Source organism: Macadamia integrifolia, chromosome 14 (assembly GCF_013358625.1).
Source record: "Macadamia integrifolia cultivar HAES 741 chromosome 14, SCU_Mint_v3, whole genome shotgun sequence".
In the NCBI taxonomy this organism is placed as follows: domain Eukaryota; kingdom Viridiplantae; phylum Streptophyta; class Magnoliopsida; order Proteales; family Proteaceae; genus Macadamia; species Macadamia integrifolia.
This window is the reverse complement of record NC_056570.1, coordinates 19,711,299-19,732,404: the sequence shown is the minus strand read 5'-3', so window position 1 is coordinate 19,732,404 and position 21,106 is coordinate 19,711,299. Positions and strand designations below refer to the sequence as shown.

General features: G+C 35.5%; 2 protein-coding genes across 2 annotated transcripts; both read right to left on the bottom strand.

Annotated features, from left to right (window-relative positions):
- Positions 1 to 24: 24 nt before the first annotated feature.
- Positions 25 to 4,171, bottom strand: LOC122060697 (protein FAR1-RELATED SEQUENCE 11-like). Its single transcript, XM_042623809.1, has 4 exons — positions 3,856 to 4,171; positions 3,030 to 3,107; positions 296 to 739; positions 25 to 165 (listed from the first exon to the last, which is right to left on the bottom strand). The coding sequence occupies exons 2-4, from the start codon at positions 3,048 to 3,050 to the stop codon at positions 25 to 27; spliced, it is 606 nt and encodes a 201-aa protein (XP_042479743.1). The 5' UTR covers positions 3,051 to 3,107; positions 3,856 to 4,171.
- Positions 4,172 to 9,442: 5,271 nt separating this feature from the next.
- On the bottom strand, positions 9,443 to 14,401 carry LOC122062111. The gene is made up of 2 exons (XM_042625773.1): positions 13,879 to 14,401; positions 9,443 to 10,231 (listed from the first exon to the last, which is right to left on the bottom strand). Exons 1-2 carry the CDS (start codon positions 14,114 to 14,116, stop codon positions 10,068 to 10,070), a joined length of 402 nt encoding a protein of 133 aa, XP_042481707.1. The 5' UTR covers positions 14,117 to 14,401; the 3' UTR covers positions 9,443 to 10,067.
- Between the last annotated feature and the right edge of the window lie 6,705 nt (positions 14,402 to 21,106).

Genomic DNA, 21,106 nt, shown 5'->3' with positions numbered 1-21,106 from the left:
AACCATCCAAAACCCAGGTTCACGTCATAACATGCGTATAAATGTGAGAATTTTAGAGGCATGCAACTCAATTGGGTGTTGAGTCAAAATTGATACTATAGTTGCTTTTTGTTGCACGCCTTTCTGCTCTCCCTTTTGATCCAACGCCCTTACTGTCTTTTCAATCTGAGCAAACAATAACAATTAGATGACAAGATGCTTAGTGAAATATCGATCTCACTAGCTCCAAATATCACAAATTAAAAACAGCAATAAAAAGAATAAAAAACTAACACAATTAATTAAGTACTCATACCTGATCAATGAAATCTGTTAGAAGAGTTTGTGATGAAATTGTTTGCTTTATGAATGCATTCATTGACTCGGATTTGCGAGTAGTCCTCATTCCAGCAAAGAAATAAGGCTTGAGATATGGTTTCGCCCACTTAGTACGGCTACAAAATAGTCTCCTTAAATGTACATTGGCTACTAACTCGTACTCTTCCAACATTGATTGCCAACCCTTGTCAAAGTCTTCGGTTGTCCCTATCTTGCTTAGTTCTTGAAATGTCTTGTTCCATTCCTTAAATTGAGCTTTCAAAATAGTAGACAACACTTCAGGGAATTTTTTTGCAATATGCCACATGCATAATGCATGCTTGGTGGCCGGACAAATGTTCTCAATTGCAGCACCAATTTGGGGATCATCATCAGTGATAATAGTTTTGGGGGCCTTCCCACCCATTAACTTCAAGAACACCTATCAACATACATTGATACATGTTAACACGAAAATAACAAAATAATATTACTAGTGTTTAAATTAATTAGACTAATACTTTGAATGCCCACTCAAAGGACATTTGTCTCTCATCCCTTAGTAAACAACACCCAAGAAAAACAGAACATCCATGGTTATTCACACCAACCCATACACCTACAGGCATGTCATATGCATTTAACTTGTAAGTTGTGTCAAAAACAACAACATCACCATAGAGCTGATAACCACGAACAGAATTGCTGTGACACCAAGTAATGTACTCCAAACAGTTATCGTCATCAACTTGATACTCATATTGAAACTCTAAATCTAAGGATTTCAAATGTTTGCATTTGAAGACAAGATTGGCCTCATCATTTTCCCTCATAAATAATTTTTGTGAGCTAAGGAAGTTGTATATATCCTTCACGTTGAATGGAAGACAGCCAACCTCAACTTGTTGCTCTGTTTCCAATATCCTAAGTATTTGGGGAACTGGTACCCTAGATTTTTCAAGTGTCAAGATACGCCGCCTATAGTGGCCAGAAATATGCCGATATGCTCTCAAATGACAGACCTCGTTTGGATCCAATAATTCGTGGTTGTGGTCATCTGCAAAACTACGAACTTCCCAGAACATCACATCCCCATTCCTAGACAAGCAAACACTCATGTGTGCTTTGCAATTACAACGACAAGACCGGTATTGTCTCCGTCTTTTCTTAAAACCATCACCTGATTCTTCATTGTTTTCAATACCTTCACCTTTTTTACTCCCATTGCCCGATCGATGGCAAACAAATTCTCGTCGATATACTTCATGATCCTTAGTTTCTCTTTTTTCACACCTTTGTTTTCTAACAGAGAATCCCTGCTTCCTTGCATAAATACTGTATTCATAAAAAGCTTGTTCAGAACTTCCAAAAGTTTTTCCAACATACAATGTTGGGGTCACACATCCCATATTGGCATCCTTTGGTACGAGATCTGGGTATCCATCAATTTGACAGTCCACCATGTTTCTTTCGACAAAGATTGGCTGCAACTAGTATAGAATATAGATTTAACAAAACCTAAATGGCCATTGTCACATAAATATAATACAAAAACATCAAAATTACCATACAATAGTCCACTGGTCATGGCACCTTCATTAAAAATACATAATATTAGCACAATTGCAGCATTCTTTTAATCAAACAATATAACAATGAGTTCAACCTTAGATGTTATTTGCAGAAGCAACAAAGAAACCAAACAACAATCCCTTTGCCAAATAGTCAAAAACATAATATTATCACAAATGTTGCATTCATTCATTTTTTTTTTTTTTTTTGCGCCATGAGGCCATGACACTATAGAAGTATCTTCAATAAGAACTTTAAGTTTATATACGGTAAAGATTGAACCAGAGTTTATTCTCTCCACATCTGTCCATTAATTTCTGAAATGGAACATGGGTAATTAAGTTACATTCTGTCCTAAAATTTAATATCATCATAATGTTGATTTCGAAATGTTTTTATGGGCATAGAATGATAGAGATGTCTTTTCTGCATATTAATGGTATCATGTAAAGTTGGATCTCTTTCATTGAATTGAAGAAGGATTATAATATTACATCCTAATGGCTCAGTGACAATGACCTCAACAAAGATAGGCATGACCTTTTCTACTGATTGCTAGCTGCCGTTAGCATCATTTACTTTTATATTATCTCTTTTGGTCACGATGGTGTTCTTATAACCCATCTCTATCACCCACTCCACCACATGATCCTTATGTTGAGATTTAGAGCACCATAGCTTCAGCTCTTCCAATCATATGGCAGATGAGAATATTATGCCTTAAATAATATTATCTTCCTAGTGTCCACCCCTCCCCTCCTCTCACCTCCTCCTTTGATTCTTGTATAAAAGAAAAGGATTGGAAAGACATATATATATATATATATATATATGTATATATATATAGAGAAAACGCTACGTTGGGTCTAGACCCACTTCATTGACCCTTCAAGTTTATAACCTTTAGACTTTCCTTCTTACTTCCTTTTTTTTTCCCTTTCTTTCTTTAATAATTGACTGTACAAGGAAGACTTTTTGAGTGTCCAAAGATCTTCTTCTACTTGATTTCATTTCAAGGAAGTTTGATGTGAATAACAAACAAAAGCTGGACATTGAATATCTAACAGAATGAATTTGTCACAAAAACATATGGATCAATTGGAGATATCAAAGTTGGGAAAACTATTAAAAAAAAAAATGGAGAGAAAAATATGACTCACTTGCGATGTTCCACCTTCCATTTGTCTACAACCAAATATCAAATAAATAATACCGTATCACTCGAATGGGATGAGAAACTGGAAGAAAAAAAAAAGAGAGAAGTTACAAGAAAGAGTTAAAAAAATCCATATTAAGAGAAGCAAAAGCTAACACCAAAATAGTTAACCTTTGATTTACAGTATTTAAAATCAAACAGTTAACTTGCACCATTCAACACTAAATCTATACAATACAATACAAGAAAAAACTGAGAAGGCAATGAGTCTCACAAAATGCCACTATCATAAAAGATATTGAAGAAAATTCCCATGGATGAGTCATACAAGCATAGATGAGATCAGACTCAGTTTCACCATCACCAATTGAATGAGAGCTCTTCCCAACCAGGATTGCCACTACCTAATGTAGGGGATTTGTTGAAGTAGAAAATAAAAAAGGAAGAAACACAAGTTGAAGGAGATTTTTTAAAATATAATTTTTACTTTGGATTGAAAATGAAAAATTTCTTGATTGGGGGATCTTTGTGAAATATTTAACCCTAAGAGGAGATTATTATTAATATAATAAAAGACAATGAGCTTTTGAAAAATAATAAAAAGTTCTATCATATTGCGTAAATATTAGGAATCTCCTTCTTCAACCTCATGATTCTTGCAACAGGAGTGTTTCAGTAAAAGATTTGATCGATACATTTCAATTTCGATCACTTCATGATATCTCCAAAAAATTATGCCCATGAACGGTCAAAAATTAAGCCTACATGGGTATGTTCCGCTCATTTATGTTTAGTTTTAATTCTAAGAGGTAAAATGGCTAGAGTCTAACCTGGCCAAGTCCAAGCCCTTTTCTTGCTGTTGTGTTCTCGCGATAGGTTGCAACTCTTTTGTTGAATCCTTGCAATAAGAAATCAAACACAACGATTCTGCAGTGGATGTCCAAGCCCTTATCTTGTTGTTGTGTTTTCGCGATAGGTTGAACTCTTGCAATATGAAATCAAACCCAACGATTCTCTTGTGCAACTATTGCCTTTTCTCGTTCTCCTTCATGAAACACTCAATCTCCCTCAAAGAAAGTTCAATCTCTCTGGTTTTACTGCTCCGGTGAGTTAAGCATATTGTTGCTTTTTTGGTGAAAGAGTTAAAACAGGAAAGTGAACAAAGAAGGAGATTGGGATGGGATCTTGGGGTCGGATTTCCTATTGTACCCTTCAATTAAAGGGATGAATTTGGGGAAAGGAAATCAATTAATAGTTGTCAATTAATATTGTGAAATTACGTCAATTACCCTCTGTTAAAATTGAACTAAACAATATACTAGGGTATCTAATGTCTGGTTACAAATTTTGTTCGTAACCTGCTCGGTTACAAACAGATGAACCCAATTATTAATCCTATGTCATGTTTGAAAGGTTACATGCAATATCTTTGATAATGCAAAATCCACTGTAGAGAACCAATGTGGCACAGGGATTGTCTCTTGTGCTGATATCATTATCATGGCTGCTAGAGAAGCTGTTGTCTTGGTAAGAAAATTTTGAATCTAAGAATGTTATCAACAATAACCTATATAAGAAAAATAAAAAGGCAGAATGTCCAAACATGGTGGGCCATATATTTCAGATAAGATAGGTCAATAAATTTGACAGCTGACCCTATATATCAAGAGGGTACACTGAATCTATCAAATATTCCAACAGTCTCGCAAGGGCAAATCATCAGTCCATGTGGCTGAAGAGTTGCAAGCATGAAGGAAATTTTTCCCCACATGAAAAATAAAATAAAATAAAATAAAATTTCTTCTAAGGGTAATATATAGGTGTTTCTTACTCTTAATATTCTCCTACATACTACATTCCTATATATTTCTAGTTTTTTAGAGGCTGACAACGAAGTGTTGTAAATGAATTTTTTGGGTGAATGAGGTTGGGTATGCCGCCTATATACCGTAAGCTAACACCCACTGTGCCTATCTTTCTTTTCGTATTTCTTCTTGTATGATATCCTATTATGTGCCCCCATTGGTGTTGTCCACTAGTTTATCGTATACCGGTTGTATACCTATCCCTCTCCCTTAATATATTCATCAAAGCCCAGGAAATTCTCCCTCCTCCCCCACCCCAAAAAATATTACAGGAAAGAATTGGTAAAGAAGAAAAAAAAAATGGTACCTCTTGAAGATCAACATTTGATCATGTAGTAATTTATACAATATGAATTGTTTACATGTAGGGTGGAGGCAGTTCTACAATGTAACAACAGGGAGAAGGGATGGACTAATTTCAAATAAGACCAAGGCTAAGCTTTTTCTTCATGGCTCAAGCTTAACATTGATGGATGTTCTCTTAGCAACCCAGGAAGAGCAGCTGCAGTTCTGTTATTAGGGACTTTAATGGTAGGATTATTTCCTCCTTATGATCCTGCCTGGGAATCAAAACAAGTTATGAAGCTGAATTTCAAGGTCTTACTCAAGGTATTAAAATAGAAAATCAGTTGGGTATTGAGAGATTATGGATTGAGACAGACTCGATGGCGATGACTTTGGCTGTATACTCCAAAAATATTCCTTGGTATGCTCGGCAAGGCTGGTGCTTTATTTATCCATATCTTTTAATAAGTGAATGGAAGTTAACTCATTGTTATAGGGACGCTAATCCGATTGCAGATTACTTGGCAAAATCTGCAGCTAGAAGTGGTTCTTCAGATGTTTCTCCTAATCTTCCAGTTTCGATCTTGGATGAGATAAGAAATTATGCAGAATCTAGGCCAAGAGTTCGCTTCTTTTAGTTTTGTTTTGTTAGAGTTGTGATTTTCTTCCTTGCTAATGGCCATGCCGAAGGTGAGGAATTGATCCCGGGGTTTACATTTTCTCTCCTTTGATGCTGTTTGTATCTGGTGTCTTTAGTCCCAGTTTGTACTATATATTTTTTTCCCTTATTTTAATACACATGAAAAAAAAAAAAAAGGAATAATAAGTAAACCCTAGTTTCATCGATATGAAACTAAGATGATGCACTTGCCTTCATCTCGCTTGGTTTAGATCACTTTTTTATCAATGCCATTGGGTCAAAATTCAAGACTATTGGGATAAAGATCCTTGATCTAAATGCCCAATTACCACAAGTTTGATTTCTAGTGGTTCTGTTTGATGGTCATGCCGAAGGTGGATTTTAGCTCTAATCCAGATTCAGTAGGATAATTTTCTACTTTGTGATTGTTTTTCCTTTCTACTGATGGCAATGCCGAAGGTGGTTTGGAGGTTCAATAGTTGAGCATTTCCTTATAAAATACTTTTTTTTCTCCTTTATAATGAAATATACTTACTGATTCTTAGCAAAAAAATGCAATGGGAATTAAAGGGAAGGGAAGGGAAGGGAAGGTAAGGAAAGTGAAATATTTTACATCAAATTTTCTTTGAAATATTTTACTTTAAATTTTCTTTGTAACCAAAACATAGCCATTGGGATAAGGGAATGAGACTTTTTTATAGGAATCTAATCTACCAGTTGGATTTAGTGGGAAGCAAAGCGATACTCCATTACTTGAACTATAAGGATCCAACCCGAGCTTAAGATAAACTTTATCAAATTACTATTCTATTGTAGGGAGATTGGAACCATGTACCTTCTTTGCCTAGGTCCAGAAAATAGCTCATATGGAATCTTTTGGACAGGGTGTTCATTTATGCTTTACTATTATTATTTATATACTTTGTTTGATTTCGACTGTGTCTCCATAGCTTACTGAAGAACCTTTTATAAATCTTTTTCTCTTTCATATATTAAAGAAGATTTTCCTTCCATTTCCTATTAGGAAAAAAAATTGGAAGGAGCCAGTAACCTTCCCTTGTTTCATTTTGTTGAGCTTGCAAATGAAGTTAAGGTGGATGCTGAAAGAAGAGTTGGAATTCATTTTATATAAATTTATTTTAGTGAAGTAGGGTGTCTTTGGTAAAGTAGTGGGTCTCCTCCCATGCTTTTTATTTTTATTTTTTGTTAAAATTCAGCAAAAGAACATATTAAAATGAATAAAGAATTACATGGTCAAAGAATGAGAGAATCAAACCATTAGGCTACCACTCCACCTTCGGCATTCCCAAGTTTCCTCCCATGCTGATGGCCATGCCAAAGGTGGAGAGTGATTTCGGATTTTTATCCCTTCTCTCTCTATTTGTATCTGAAAATTTTCACTTCTCAACTTATACTTTTTTCCTCTTTTATTTTTAATACATATGACCTTTTAGCCAAAAAAAAAAAAAAAAAAAGTTTCGCTATGGGTCAAAAGCTTGACTGGGGCCATTAATGGTTCTCACACAAACACCTCATTGCTGATCATGAATCCCATTAAATAGAGATAGAGAGAGATAAAAACTATCTTCCAAATTAACATATTAGCTGACCTAGGATCGTTATTGTGAGGTTAGCAACAGATAGATCATATATGACGTGGATAAGCCTATGTCCATAACCTTAATCCATTTTTAAATACAAAATGCTGTAAGCTATTGGAATTATGAAATAACAAGCCATTGCCTCACCGAAAAAAAAAAAAGGACATAACAAGCCATTGGACCGCTGGTCCCCTTGTTATTTTTCTTTTTTCCCTTTTAAAATTGAGTCTTCAACTTGTGAAGTATGCATCTGCTCCCACTTCTCCCTCTTGTACTGCTACGGCACTATATGCGGTGATGGGCTCACTTGTTCTCATTTTTTATAGGAAGAAATTTTTTTGTTACTCAGGTTGTAGGGATTTTCTTGTTACCTAAGCTCATAGTCAAAGAAATGGAATCATGAAGGATATTTTCAGAACACCCTTCATGATGGAGGTTTGAGTATTTTTGAAAACATCATTCATAATTCCATTTCTTTGGCTGCAAACCCAGAAAGCAGAAAAGTTCCTAGTTCCCGCGACTCAGGGTAGCAGCCATGTGTACCAATTTTTTTGATGCCAAGAAATGAAGAGAAACTTCATTTCGGTAATTTCAGTACCAAAATTTGGTCCATTGAAAAACGAGAAATGGCCATTTCAGTGGCCAAGACCTGGAACTTTATCCTACAACTTCGGGGATTGCCAATTGAAGAATGCTATGTCTAAATCATTAAATTGGGGAAAAGACACCCAAAGTGGAAGTTAGACTTTCGACCCATGACATATCAAAGCCATGTCATCCTCTGCCTGAAGAATCTCTCACAGTCCATCATAGCAGCTCTATAAGTAATGTAGGACTAGATTTGAAAACCAGTCCCGAAACTGCAGGATATTATAAACCAAAGAACAACCAAAACCACCCAATAGTAAATAGCAACAACAGTCCAACTTAAACCAGTCAACAGTCCTGATTGTTTTGAAAGCAATAGAACCTTGAAAAAAAACTTGAAAGAAATAAGAAAGCTTGAAGAAAACCTCTTGGACTTCACGCCGCAAGGAGTCGCTTGGATCAAACACCAAACCCTTCTTCTTTGATCAAACACAAAGAACCCTCATAGAGGAGAAATGCAGTAGCATCTTTTTTTATTCATAAAATCGTGTCTCTACTAATGAAAGCTCTCCTTTATTTATAATAATGATGGGGAGGGTTTACAAGTAATAGTAACTCAGAGTTACTAAATCTGAATTACTAAAAATTGATTACAAGAAGTTACTAAAAACTGGAAATTAGAATCTAATGAAAATAGAAACTAGTCCAGACAGAAATTAGAAACTAACAATGACGAAATTAGAAACTAATTTAGGTACTGAAATTAAAAACTAAATAACCCCATCTAAAAATGAAACTAAAGAAAAATGAAACAAATCACTGAATCCTGTATGCAACCTTAGAACCCCTAGTTTAGACCCATAAAGTAGCCCAATACACTCCAAACCACATGGACTGAAGGCCCAACATGTATACAACCCAACCCTAAGCTTATTCCTAATAAAACAAGTCTAGTTTGGTGAAGAATCTGCATCAATAAGTGAAAATTTGAAATTTGGGAAAATTGGCCAAAAATGATGCTTCAAATATACCCAAATGTTGAAGTGGATGCCCCATAGTTGACTGGTCATGAAGCCTTGATTTCAATAGCAAAATAAAGAATAATGCCAAAAAAATTTGAAGTTCTCTAACAGTTTTGGAGCTCTCAAGAGAAAGGGGGTGAAAGCTCAAAATTTTGACAAAATGGACAAAATTTCACTGATTGCGTCAAAGCGACCAAAATAAGTAGAAATTTCGTCGAAATCTGGACTTCCCTGTGTTTCATGTGAGGTTTCATTTCAACTCATGTTGAACTAAGTCATTTTTCCATTTTGGTCGAAATTTCCAACCATGTTAACAGAGTTCAGGATGGGGTCAGATCGTGTATATAGTCTCAGCACTCAACCCCCTATTCTGTATGGGGGTTAGATAGTTGTTAACAGAATTCAGGATGGTGCATATATATAAGCTCTATTCACCAGGTAAAAGGTAATACAAATTGCACTAAAATGAAAGGTATACATGAAGGACAGATGAAACCAGAATCATCTGATACAATTTTTTTTTGATAGATCTCATGGATCCCAGAACCAATGCACACATGCCTAGTCCACATCACAGCACAATAATGGTGTTTCCTGTCTTGTTTTCAACCGCTCTTGAAAGCTTATTTTCGCATTTTCAAATGGGAAATAGAAGATCAGAATGGCGAAGTGAGGTTGGCCTATCCTTACAAGTAAATGAATTGCAGGTTTTATCTACCTACTACACAATGCACTTAATCCCTTACAAACATCAACTTTGGTTCCAAAGGATGTTTGGTGTTTTAGGTAAGCAACACACCAACTTTAAGACATTTCTAACAAATATTTATGCCCAAATGCTATGTTCAAAGCTTGCACTGCCAGATATCAATCATAAAAACTTTTAAAACTTGTTCGCAAATGTTCTTCATGGAAGAGCATGTGTAGCATAATGAGACGAACAAACCTTGAGTTTGACAAAGTGGAGTTTGCAAGAACAGCAAGGACTTGAAGATCCAAACAGTCCATCCAAGAAACAATGTGTATGGAACTGAGTCAGTTTTAAGGGAAATCAGAAATCTGAACTGAAAAATCTTCACAAAACCATTCACCACACCCAACTGCACAGATATTAAAATATTGTTCTGGAGCACCTTCCCTTGATGATTTGGAACTTAAGCCAGCTTTGAGCTTCTTTAGTCTGGATTCTTCACATGCTAGTAATCCTGCACCAGAAGGAGTTTTAGCTTCAGATCACCAGATTCCTTGGAAAAGAGAGAACTTTTAGCTCGTCCATAGTCCTTAAAGTAGTGGGTTCTGTTTAGCTAAAGAGCATCCTTCCCTCTCATTTGTCAACATCAAAAGGCTGCTGCTGCCACCATATCATGTTCATCATGTACATTCCCATTCAGGCTTTTTCATAATCTCTAGTCGCTACCATATGTTCCTTAGAGTAGTACGTTCTCTCTCTAATAAAAAGAGAGAGGGGATCCCAGAAAAAAAAAAGAGACGATTGCTGATTTCTATCTGGCAAATTTTGAATTGCGGGATTAGCATTCTAGGAGATAGGTCTCAATTAGACGATTCCAAATCCACTATTTAATGCAAAATGGAGGGCCAGAATCCATTCTGAATATATGTTTGGATGATTGTAGAATGCGAGTTTTGAAATACCATTTCCAATACCAATATTTCAAATCTTTGGGTCACACAAAATCATCCATGTAATAGCATTTTTTTGTAGCAACAAAGAGAGGAAAGCATGGGCAGTGCAAGAGAGGTGATTCATGAATTCTAGTATTTCCACACAAGGAATTCTGATATTTAATGGATAATGAGGTTCTTTCACAAAGTCTGTTTTTTCTTGTTTAGAGAATGTGAAAGAATGCTCAGCAAGCGAATATAGGAGAGTGTGGGGATTTGTAATGGAGGAAAATGAGATGTTTGGGTGTGCATAGAAGACGAAAAATAAATAAATTGAGTGGGACTCAACCCTTTTGAAGCTTTAGTACACTCTCTTACAAAATCTGACCAAGCATACTTGAGAAAATAATAGAGTATTGGAAAGGTGAAAATTTAAAGGAATATATTCTCCAAACAACCAAACACTTAGAAAATCCAACAAAAATGAAGAAGAAAAGTGATCTCCATACTTTCATAAAAACTCTCAAGTAGTTTTCTTTTTAAGAGAATGAGTGCATGAAGTAAAGTGAAAGTTCAGTTTCTTTCCCACTATAGTGACTCTCCAGTGCTCTTCTGTAGGAATGCTTTTTCCCTGGAATTCTTAAATTCCTGACACACTAACATTCTCCCAATTAAGATTATAATAAAGTCTCACCATCTTCATCTTGGTTGTATTCTGAGAGAATATGTGAAATCTTAAAAAGGTATGGGTCCTACTCCTACCCCACATTTCCCATTTTCCTGCCCTTAGTTGAAGCACAACTCTAAGCATTCTTAGTAATGTAACTCATTATTACCTTTTCTTTCGCTTCCCTTCTTTCTCTATGCACACTTTCACTTACCTTCACACTCTAATGCTATCCTACGCAGCCAATAAGGCCTATAAGATAACGGAACTGGTTAAATGGGCAACCTGCACAGCACAGCCCTGGTTTGTAAGGTCCATTTTATGGGAAAATGGAGGGCTCTGGCAGGATAAAACTCGGTTTTTTAATAAAGGGCCTTGGGTATTTATAACCAACATTGCTGCCTTTGGTTTCTGTCTTTCCTTCCTTGTCAGTTCCTCCAATTTCACCTCTTAACCATGTGCACCTAGTTTCACTTTGTGTTAAGGTTAGAACCAACAGTTCAGTAGGATTAGCCAAAATGGGACGCATACTATTCCTAGTTTTCTAGTGTTTCTATTGATCTTTACACTACAACCCATAGAGGCAACTGAATTTTTTTTTTTTTTTTTTTGGGGGGGGGTGGGTGTTGTTGGGGAAGGACCTTTAAACCTCATTTATAGTGGATAAAGATTTATACTCGAGAAACATGTTTGGCATGCATGGAAAATACTTCCACAGTCATTACATCTCGCACTGAGCTGTCAAAAAGGGGTCATCTCTGGTTCAATCTTGATTCAATCCAAGACAGAGTTCATAATATCTCTAGTTTTCAGTCATTGAATCTTTACAGCATAACCAATTAATCAAATGAAAAGGGTGCTTAAAACTCATTTATTAATGGGATACCCATCTATACTCTAGTCAGATTTTGGCAAGTATAGAAAATATTTCCACAGAATCTCTACATGCAAACTGTGCTTGGAACCATACTTCAAAAGGGGTCATCTGATTTGATTTTGGTCCAATCCAGTTACACCTCAATAGGACAAAAAATGGGGAAAAGAAGAGCTGTAAATAGGTAAAAAAAAAAGACATGGATACAGGTATATCTGCATCCAAATCTGTTTAAATATTGAAATATTGTATATCAAATTAAAAATAAAAATGGCAGAAAATACAAAAAATAAAATCAATGCTTAAGGCACACATGATTATTTTATGGTAACATTTGTACTTATAATTGAAGATACCGTAATCCCCAAAAATTATAATAATCTTTAAATATAAAATTTTATGACTTGACAAAATTAGTTGTTAGATCAAATATCAAGAAATTCGAAAATAAATAGACAAAAGATCCGCATGACACAGAGATTTAACGAGGTTCACACATTAGGGTGGTGTGCTACGTCCTCGGGCGAAGAAGAAGATGTTTCACTATGCAGAAGAGATTACACCCAAGCAACAGTGATAATACTTGCCCTGAAACCCTAGCTCGAAAAACCCCCAAAATACAATGACTTTCTCAACAAGCAACAGTACATTATATATACTCTAAGTCGTGGGTTGACCCATCGGGTCGCGGTCGATCCGGTCGAACCACAATAGCCCTGGCACCCCCATACGAGATCAGTGATGGGCTCTGGGCTTGGGCCTATCAGCCCAACCCTTTTACTTCCATTATAGATCTCAGAAAACTTCCTCATTCGGGTCGCCACCAAATATGTCGGAGTGGATTAATCTTCAAAACGGGTCAAGAATTCGAGACAAACTTAACATTAGCCATATTACAAAGCTCTCAAATCTTATTAGAAATTATAGAAGACTCTCAAATCCTATTAGAAATTATAGAAGGGTACAAATGTGCAATCAAATATATGCTTATCCATATCCTAATAATCAAATTGGATATATATGGAAATCCTGCCATTCAATAGCCGTTGGAAAATCATGGTATGACTCCTTGGCCTTTTTCCTCCACCTCTGACCACTTGGACAAAAGCTGGGTTTGCCTTGAATTATTTGCTCCGATACTGGGTCTAGTTCAACGCGGTCAATTGGCCGGTCCACCTTCTGCCTTATGTTCAAAGAATCAAAATAATGTTTCTTATGTATAATGTATATCCAAATATCTGGAGGGTAACCTTATCACACAGTAATCATTGCAGTCACATCCCTAACAAAAATAAAAATCATTATAATCCCATTGTTGGTAACAAAAGGATTTCTTTCAACCAAATCAGAATGATTCATAGTTGGACGTCCCAGACTGACCACGTCTCTTAGTTTTTCCCTCTCTCTACACTGCCACCGGAAGCAACTAATAAATTAATAATGAGCGAATTCTTCTGATTCTAACAATTTTGAGACCGAAAACCAAACACTCAATCAGAGATTCCAATCAGTTCCTTTCAATTTCCTTTCCAACCTCTATTTCTAAACCCAGAACAGAGCCTAGTTAGAAAGGTTTAGACAAGCATACAATTCAACTCAAAATTCAGAATAGATAAAGGGAAAAAGAAAAGGGAAGAAGGGCTCACAGGGGAAGAAACGGAGATTGGAATCAGAGGGAAGCCAGTTACCGCGTGGATCAGAAGGATCACGAACATGGGTGACCGGCAAGAACTGCAGCAACACAAGGAAGATAAAGAATCCCACAGCAAGGCACTGAGTTAAAGCCCTTGGTTTTGGAGGAGGATCGATGTCTGGATGAATCACTGCCGGAGAAGGCATCTGATTAGATGCAACAGGCTGTGCAGCGACAGGTCTTCTTTGCATTCCAACAGTCGAAGGTCTGGAGAAGAGAGAAGAAGAAGACATGTTTGGGAACTGAAAACGGCTTCCATACTCTCAGGAACCATACACCTTCGGCCATCGACGAATATAAAAATGAAGGTAACTGCACGGTGTAAGGCATTTTCATGCTTTTAAGCATGTGTGGATTGGTGTTTTCCTCATACCAACAAAAACAAGGATTGGTGTTTTCCGCTTTGTTATGAAGGAAAGTCAACTTTCCAAGAAAAAAAAAGGTAACTTACTCGGACCTCCCTTCTCTTATGTCTGAAACTCAAGCTCTTACCCTTGATTGGGAGAAATTACTCGGACCTCCTTAACTCTTGCAAATGCACGCGGCTGAGAAAGAGAAAGATGTATTTTAATCATATATGATATTCATTGAAGCAATTAGTAATTTAAGATGATTATTAAATTTTAAATAATGATAGACAATTACAACATATTTTTAGACAATTAATGGTAAGAGAGATGCCTCTCTTTAGTGAAATGTCTCTTTGTCTCCCTCTAAGAGATTTAGTTATAAGCTATCGAGGATGAGTTCTTTAGTTTAAGAACCTTGAATGTGGATGAAAACAATCTTAGAGTCTCTGAAGAGGGAACGACATTGACGCCCTTTCTTTTTAAGCTCTTTCTATAGCCTTGGTTACAACCAGAGAAATCGGGAATTCAGAAGCTTGTTAACGATAATGCAATCACAATCACCAATTTCATCATTGTGTAATCAAAAATGATTTTCTTATAAGGTTAATGTAATGCTTTCATGTAAAAGAGCATATCACAAAAATAGAAAATCAATTGAACATAATTGAAAGACCTGTAGAACATATTAATTCTTGGTATTAATGGTTTGCTTGATAGTCTCAACTCTTTCTTTCGTAGATTTTTTTACTTGGCAATTTGGGGTCACTTTGTTATAGATATCCAATGCTGAAGAGATCCCTTTTTAGCCATTTCTTTTTTCAGACAGATCTAGAGGCAATCACATGCATCCAGTAGAAAAAGTTTGTCCATTAGAAATTATTAGAGCATCTAATGTAAGTCCTTTGTGCTCAATTGAATCTCCAATTAAGCAGTGGCTGTTGGGAACTTAGGACTCAAAGAGAAGTAAGAGTTGGTCGGATTGCATGAAAATAAAATAAGGGATAGAATTGGAGATATCTCTGAATCTGAGATCCAACCAATTCTAAAATGAAACCTGAGTAATTGCAACCCTCAAATACTCAAAATATATAATTTAACAGCATCCATAAACCAAATTGATACTATAGTCACTATTACTTTTTTAAAACCAAAACCCCGCTAATCCCATATAAGAAACAAAACTCACGAGAATCACATAATTGAAAGAATTTCTCAACATCTACAAAAGAAAAACAACAACATAAACATCAAAACCTACGAAGCAAAAAATACTCAAAATAAGAATGAGAGAAGCAACGAAGCAAAATCCAACCAGTGGTGAGAACCTTGATTGTCCCAGCGTGCCGTCATCTGAAATCCTTAAAGACTTCTTCAACCGATCGAGGATTATGAAGCCCTGAGGTTCTTTCATACCTAAGACAAGTTAGAGAGTTAACCCAACATTAGATACGATAAACCCATAAATGAACGAAGAAAATCGAACATTTAAAAAGTAAGGATTAAAAACAAAATTTGAGATTTAAAAAAATATATATATATATTTTAGAAGATAATAAGTGCATTATAGGATCAAGGAGCAAAGATGAATACCTTAAATTAAATCATTGGATAGGAAAAGAAAAAGCTAAAGAACTGTATAAGAAACCTTACAATAGCTTACTTGGAGCCAAAGAAATAACAGAGAAAAGGAGCACTTGGAGCTCTCTTAGAGCAGATTGTGGGCTTTGGGAGAGAAGACCAAAGAGGAGATGCAACTCTCTAATTTTGTTACCTAATAAAGGGGAGAGAAGAGGGAAGATTTGATTTACTAATAAATAAGATAAGAGACGTAATAAATACATGGGGGGAAAAGAGTTTCTATTTCCTAATGAAGAAGAGGGAAGAGTTTCTTTACTAATAAATAGGATAAGAGAAAGATTGGGAACGTGTATGTGAGAGAGAGAGAGAAATAACAGACGTTGGGTAGAGATAGGAACGTGTGTGAGAGAGGAAAAAAGAGATTTCTGGTTTTGCTTTTTGATGGGTAGAGATAGGAACGTGTGTGAGAGAGAGAAAAAAAGATTTTTGATTTTGCTTTCTAATAAAGGGGAGAGAAGAGGGAAGATTTTATTTACTAATAAATAAAATAAGAAACGTATCAAAAAATTAATAAATACAAAGGGTGAGAGAGATTCTATTTCCTAATGAAGGAGAGGGAAGCCTTTTTTTTATTAATAAATAGGATAAGAGAAAGATTGAGTGCAAATATTCTGAGCTATTGTTGTAAGAGAAAAAAAAAATTGAGAAATCCTGAGATATTATAGTTAATTTTTTTGTCTTATCTATGGTATATATAAGGAAGGATTCCATGCAGTAAAAACCTTTAAAGTCGATGAAAGATCATTGAAATATACCGTTTTTATGCAATAAATTTCTCCATAATTTTGCGCCTATTTTTTTATCCTTTCAATATGTAATAATTATAATTAATGACACCCATTTCTCCTCCACGTTTAGAGAGAGTGAGTGAGAGAAAGAAAATTATAGAGAGAAAATACCCATTTCCTCCACATTTAGATTTTGTAAGGGATGGAATGAGAGATTTTATGAGCGATTTTTTTGTTTTGATGGTATATCTCTCTCTATATTTCCATTTTTAATATTTCCATAATTATTAATAATTCTCTCTATGGAGAATCTCCCTCCATTGTGCTTCACATTTTTTTTTTCAGATAGAGAGAGAGGGAGATTTAAGGAGGGATATCATATGCCTTTTTTTTAGTCATTTTTAATATTTAATTAATTAATAATTATAATTAATTATTACTCTCTCCTTTTTCCTACACGTTTAGAGAGAGAGAGAGAGAGAGAGAGAGAGAGAAATAGAGAATTATGGAGAGTTTATTATTATTAATTTTTTTTTGGTATATCTCTCTCCATAATTGTTCATTCTATCCCCATTCTCCATAATTCTCTCTATTTCTCTCTCCTCTCTCCCCCTTTCTCCTGCACGTTTAGAGAAAGAGAGAGAGAGTAAGAATTATATAGTTTATTATTATTATTTGTTTCATCTTCCATTTTGAGGGGTGAGAGGATGACTGGGTTTAGGGTTTATAATTATGTCTTTTTAATATTCCAATCTCCCCCTTTCTCTTCCACATTTAGAGAGGGAGAGAGTGAAAATTACAGAGTTTATTATTATTATTTGATTTATCTTCCATTTTTAGGGGTGAGAGGATGAGTGGATTTAGGGTTTATAATTATATGTCTTTCTAATACTTAATAATTATAATTATATGTCTTTTTAATACTCCACTCTCCCCCTTTCTCCTCCACGTTTAGAGAGAGAGAGAGAGAGAGAGAATTATAGAGAGTTTATTATGATATTTGTTTCATATTCCACATTTTGAGGGGTTTTTGGTCATTTGGGGATTTTTTCCGATTTTTTTGGCCATTTGGGAATTTTTTTGGTAGATGAAAATGGTTTTTTTGTCATTTTGAAAAAGTATACCAAAGACAGGGAGTACATACTTATATATTGTAGTATGATATTCCATTTTGAGGGGTTTTTGGTCATTTGGGGATTTTTTCCAGTGTTTTTTGGCCATTTTGGAAATTTTTTTGGTAGATGTAAATGGTTTTTTTGTCATTTTGAAAAAAGTATACCAAAGACAGGGAGTACGTACTTTTATATAGTAGTATGATATGATATGATTTATATATATATATATATATATATATAAGCCCACTTTGCTAGCTGAGTGCTATTAATTGCTTTTACTTCTCCTTTGATCGCTGAATCCATTGCCCTTCGTTTGGCTGTGTGTAGAGTTGTCGTTGAAGATTGACCCTTTGTTATCTCTAAAAGCGATTCTCAATAGTTGATCGACTCTATTAGCTTAAAGAGCTTCAATGCTGAAATTTGCTTAGTTGTGGACGACATCATCCATCTCTCTTCTTCTTTTGTGGAGTGCATCTTCCATTTCAGCTATCATAGAACAAATCATGTTGCTCACTCCCTCTTCCGCAAGGCTCTCTTTTCTCCTATTTTAATTGAGTTCTCTTGTAATGACCCTTGGCTTAACTCTGTTTTTCTCAAGGAGGTTTCCTCTGTAACTGATTTCTTCTTTGAGGATTTAAATTTGAATGAATGATGTTCTTTCTATAAGAAGAAGAAAAAAAAAAATGGCATCATCGGGGCATAAAATTGTAATTCACAAAAATTCCCTTAAGGAGAGGCGCAAGATACAATGATGGCATGGCAATCTCACTTCCTTATAAAGGGTCGAGCATTTTATTGGTGAGACCCAACACAATCGATGATCGTGATCCAAACCAAACCTTATTGTTCTTGAAGGTGGGGAAGATTTCCCTTTCAAAGTCATCAAATTTATTAGGTATGATATGATTTTACATCAAAACCACAAGTATTTTAATTTCCTCCAAGCAATCAAACAACAAAGAGTAGTAATCCATACATAATCATTTGAGATAAGTTTAAACCCAAAATTGGCTATGGTATGAACCATTTGTTTATTAATTTGGGGATGTACATACGTAGCTGATGTCCACATTTGAATTTCTTGAAATGATTTCATTAATGAGTCCTGAATAGAGTATAGTTTAAACCTCTAGTGTGGAAGAGATGTGCTTGTTAATGAACACTAGGATAGCCTAGTGGTGGTAGCTTCGGCTTGTGGAGCTGGCACCCAGGGGAGGAGGTTGGGATCGAACCTTATCATATGCATTGTGTGAGTGTGTGTGTGTGTGTGTGTGAGTGTTTTTTCTTATTTATTCTGTACCCACCTGTGGGTTGCCCAGATAGTTAAAGAGAACTGGGGATTGTGTGGATTAGGTGCACGGTCTCAAGTTCGATTTCCCATTTGTGCATCTACAATCTAAGTGGAGATCATGGCGGTGGGTTACTGTGCTAGTCTCCCCGAGGATTAGTCGAGGTGCGTGTAAGTTGGCCTGGACATCTTGTGTAGGTAGCATGGACCTCCGTCGGGATCGCGATATGGCGCGTAGCGCATGTACACACGCTAGGGTTCGACCCTAATGAGATGAGATAGTATCCCCTGGTCATCAGATGCCAAGGGGGGGATACACGTTATGGGTAAAAGGGAGTCGCCACCTAGAAAGGGTCTAGGACCCATAAATGTCTCCCCCAATCAAGGGAGAGTGACTAATGACTCTGATGGATAAGGCTGGTCTGCACCAAGATTCTGGACAAATGTCAAGTGATAGACTGGGAAGGTGTTAGGCACCCAGTCTGCCCGACCCTAAGGCCGATCTCCTTTTATTTGACCAAAGTTTGTTTGTACCCTACTAACTAGTCTTAAATCTAGGTCATTGAAAACCCTAAACTATGTATCTGAGCATGACATGTGAAAACCCTAAACCAAGTGTCTAAATTATGCTATAGGTTATGATGCAAATAATGAAATGATTAAACTAATAAAAAAAAAAAAAAAACTTAAATTAAACTAACTCAATTAATTGAACCTAACCTAGATGGATGATTAATGAATTTATGAAATCCTAAATTGAATTAATTAAAATGATTAATCCTAATCCCTAGTAATTTGTGAAATAAATTATTGCAATCCTACTTAATATAATTGGTAAAAAGATTTATAAATTAAATGAGACCTAATTAATTTATAAAAAAATGAAATAGATTAATTACATTAAATGAATGCATTTTTACTAATCTACGTAATCTAGTATAGGAGGATTAAACTAAACCTAAAGTTTAATTAAATTAATTATGAAACCTAATTGCACTAATTATGTTTACCTTAAGCTAATCTAAGATGAGTTAAACATTTTTTAAAATCCTAGTTAAGCTAATGAGAAGATAATCTTTTAACTAATTAATCTAGTTAATTACCCTATATTAAATAACTAATTAGTTGACTGATTAAAATAAACAAACCATTAAAGGGGAAAAGATTGGTAATTACACAAGTTTACTAAATTGAATTGAATGAAGAAACCAAATGCAGTGATTAAAAAAAAACTAAATTAACAAACCACAATTGAATAAACAACAATTGAAATGACTAATTAAGTTAACTACATTACTTTAATCAATCTAGATTAGTACTATTTTAATGCGAGTGAGGGTTGGAGTACAAAATATATGAGATAGTAGGAAAACCTAGATCCCCAATATGCACCTAATGCTACAAGCCGGTTTGAGGGGGGCCAGCCACGCCCTTGCTAACATATGCCCTAGACTACGTCACATACATTATTTAGAGGGAAATAAAATGAAATCATGTGATTTTAAATTTTAAAATTAGGGGAATCCCAACCCTAAGTTCTAGGACTAGATACATTACAGACCTGAAATCAAACCAAAATAGATAAAAAAGGGGGGGGAGGAAGATTCCACATAGAAAACATAAATGAAATAACAGGTTGTGGGAATTACAAACATGGACTATCTAATCAGAAAATTAAAGAAATAACAGAAAACAAGAAAATAAAATAAGAAGAAAGGTGAGTTGCAGGTTATTAGTTGTAGCAGCAGGGAAGAAGAAGAGAAAAAGAAGAAGAAGAAGAAAAACAATAAGAAAGGAGGAGAAAGGTGAGTTGCAGGTTATTAGTTGCAGCAGCAGGGAAGAAGAAGAGAAAAAGAAGATGAAGGTGGGAGTGGTTTTCTGCTACAGGGAAGAAGAAGAAGAAGGAAAGGAAGAAGAGCTGGGGGAAGTGGGTTCGGTCGCTGCAGATTTTGGAGGAAGGAAAGAAAAAGAAGATGAGAAGAGGAAGAAGAGAGGGTCGACTGCTGTTGTTTAAGGGTTGCAGCAGCAGGAAGAAAAAAAGAAAGGGAAAAGGAGAAGAAGAAGAAGAAGAAGAAGAAGAAGAAGAAGAAGAGAGGTGCAGGTT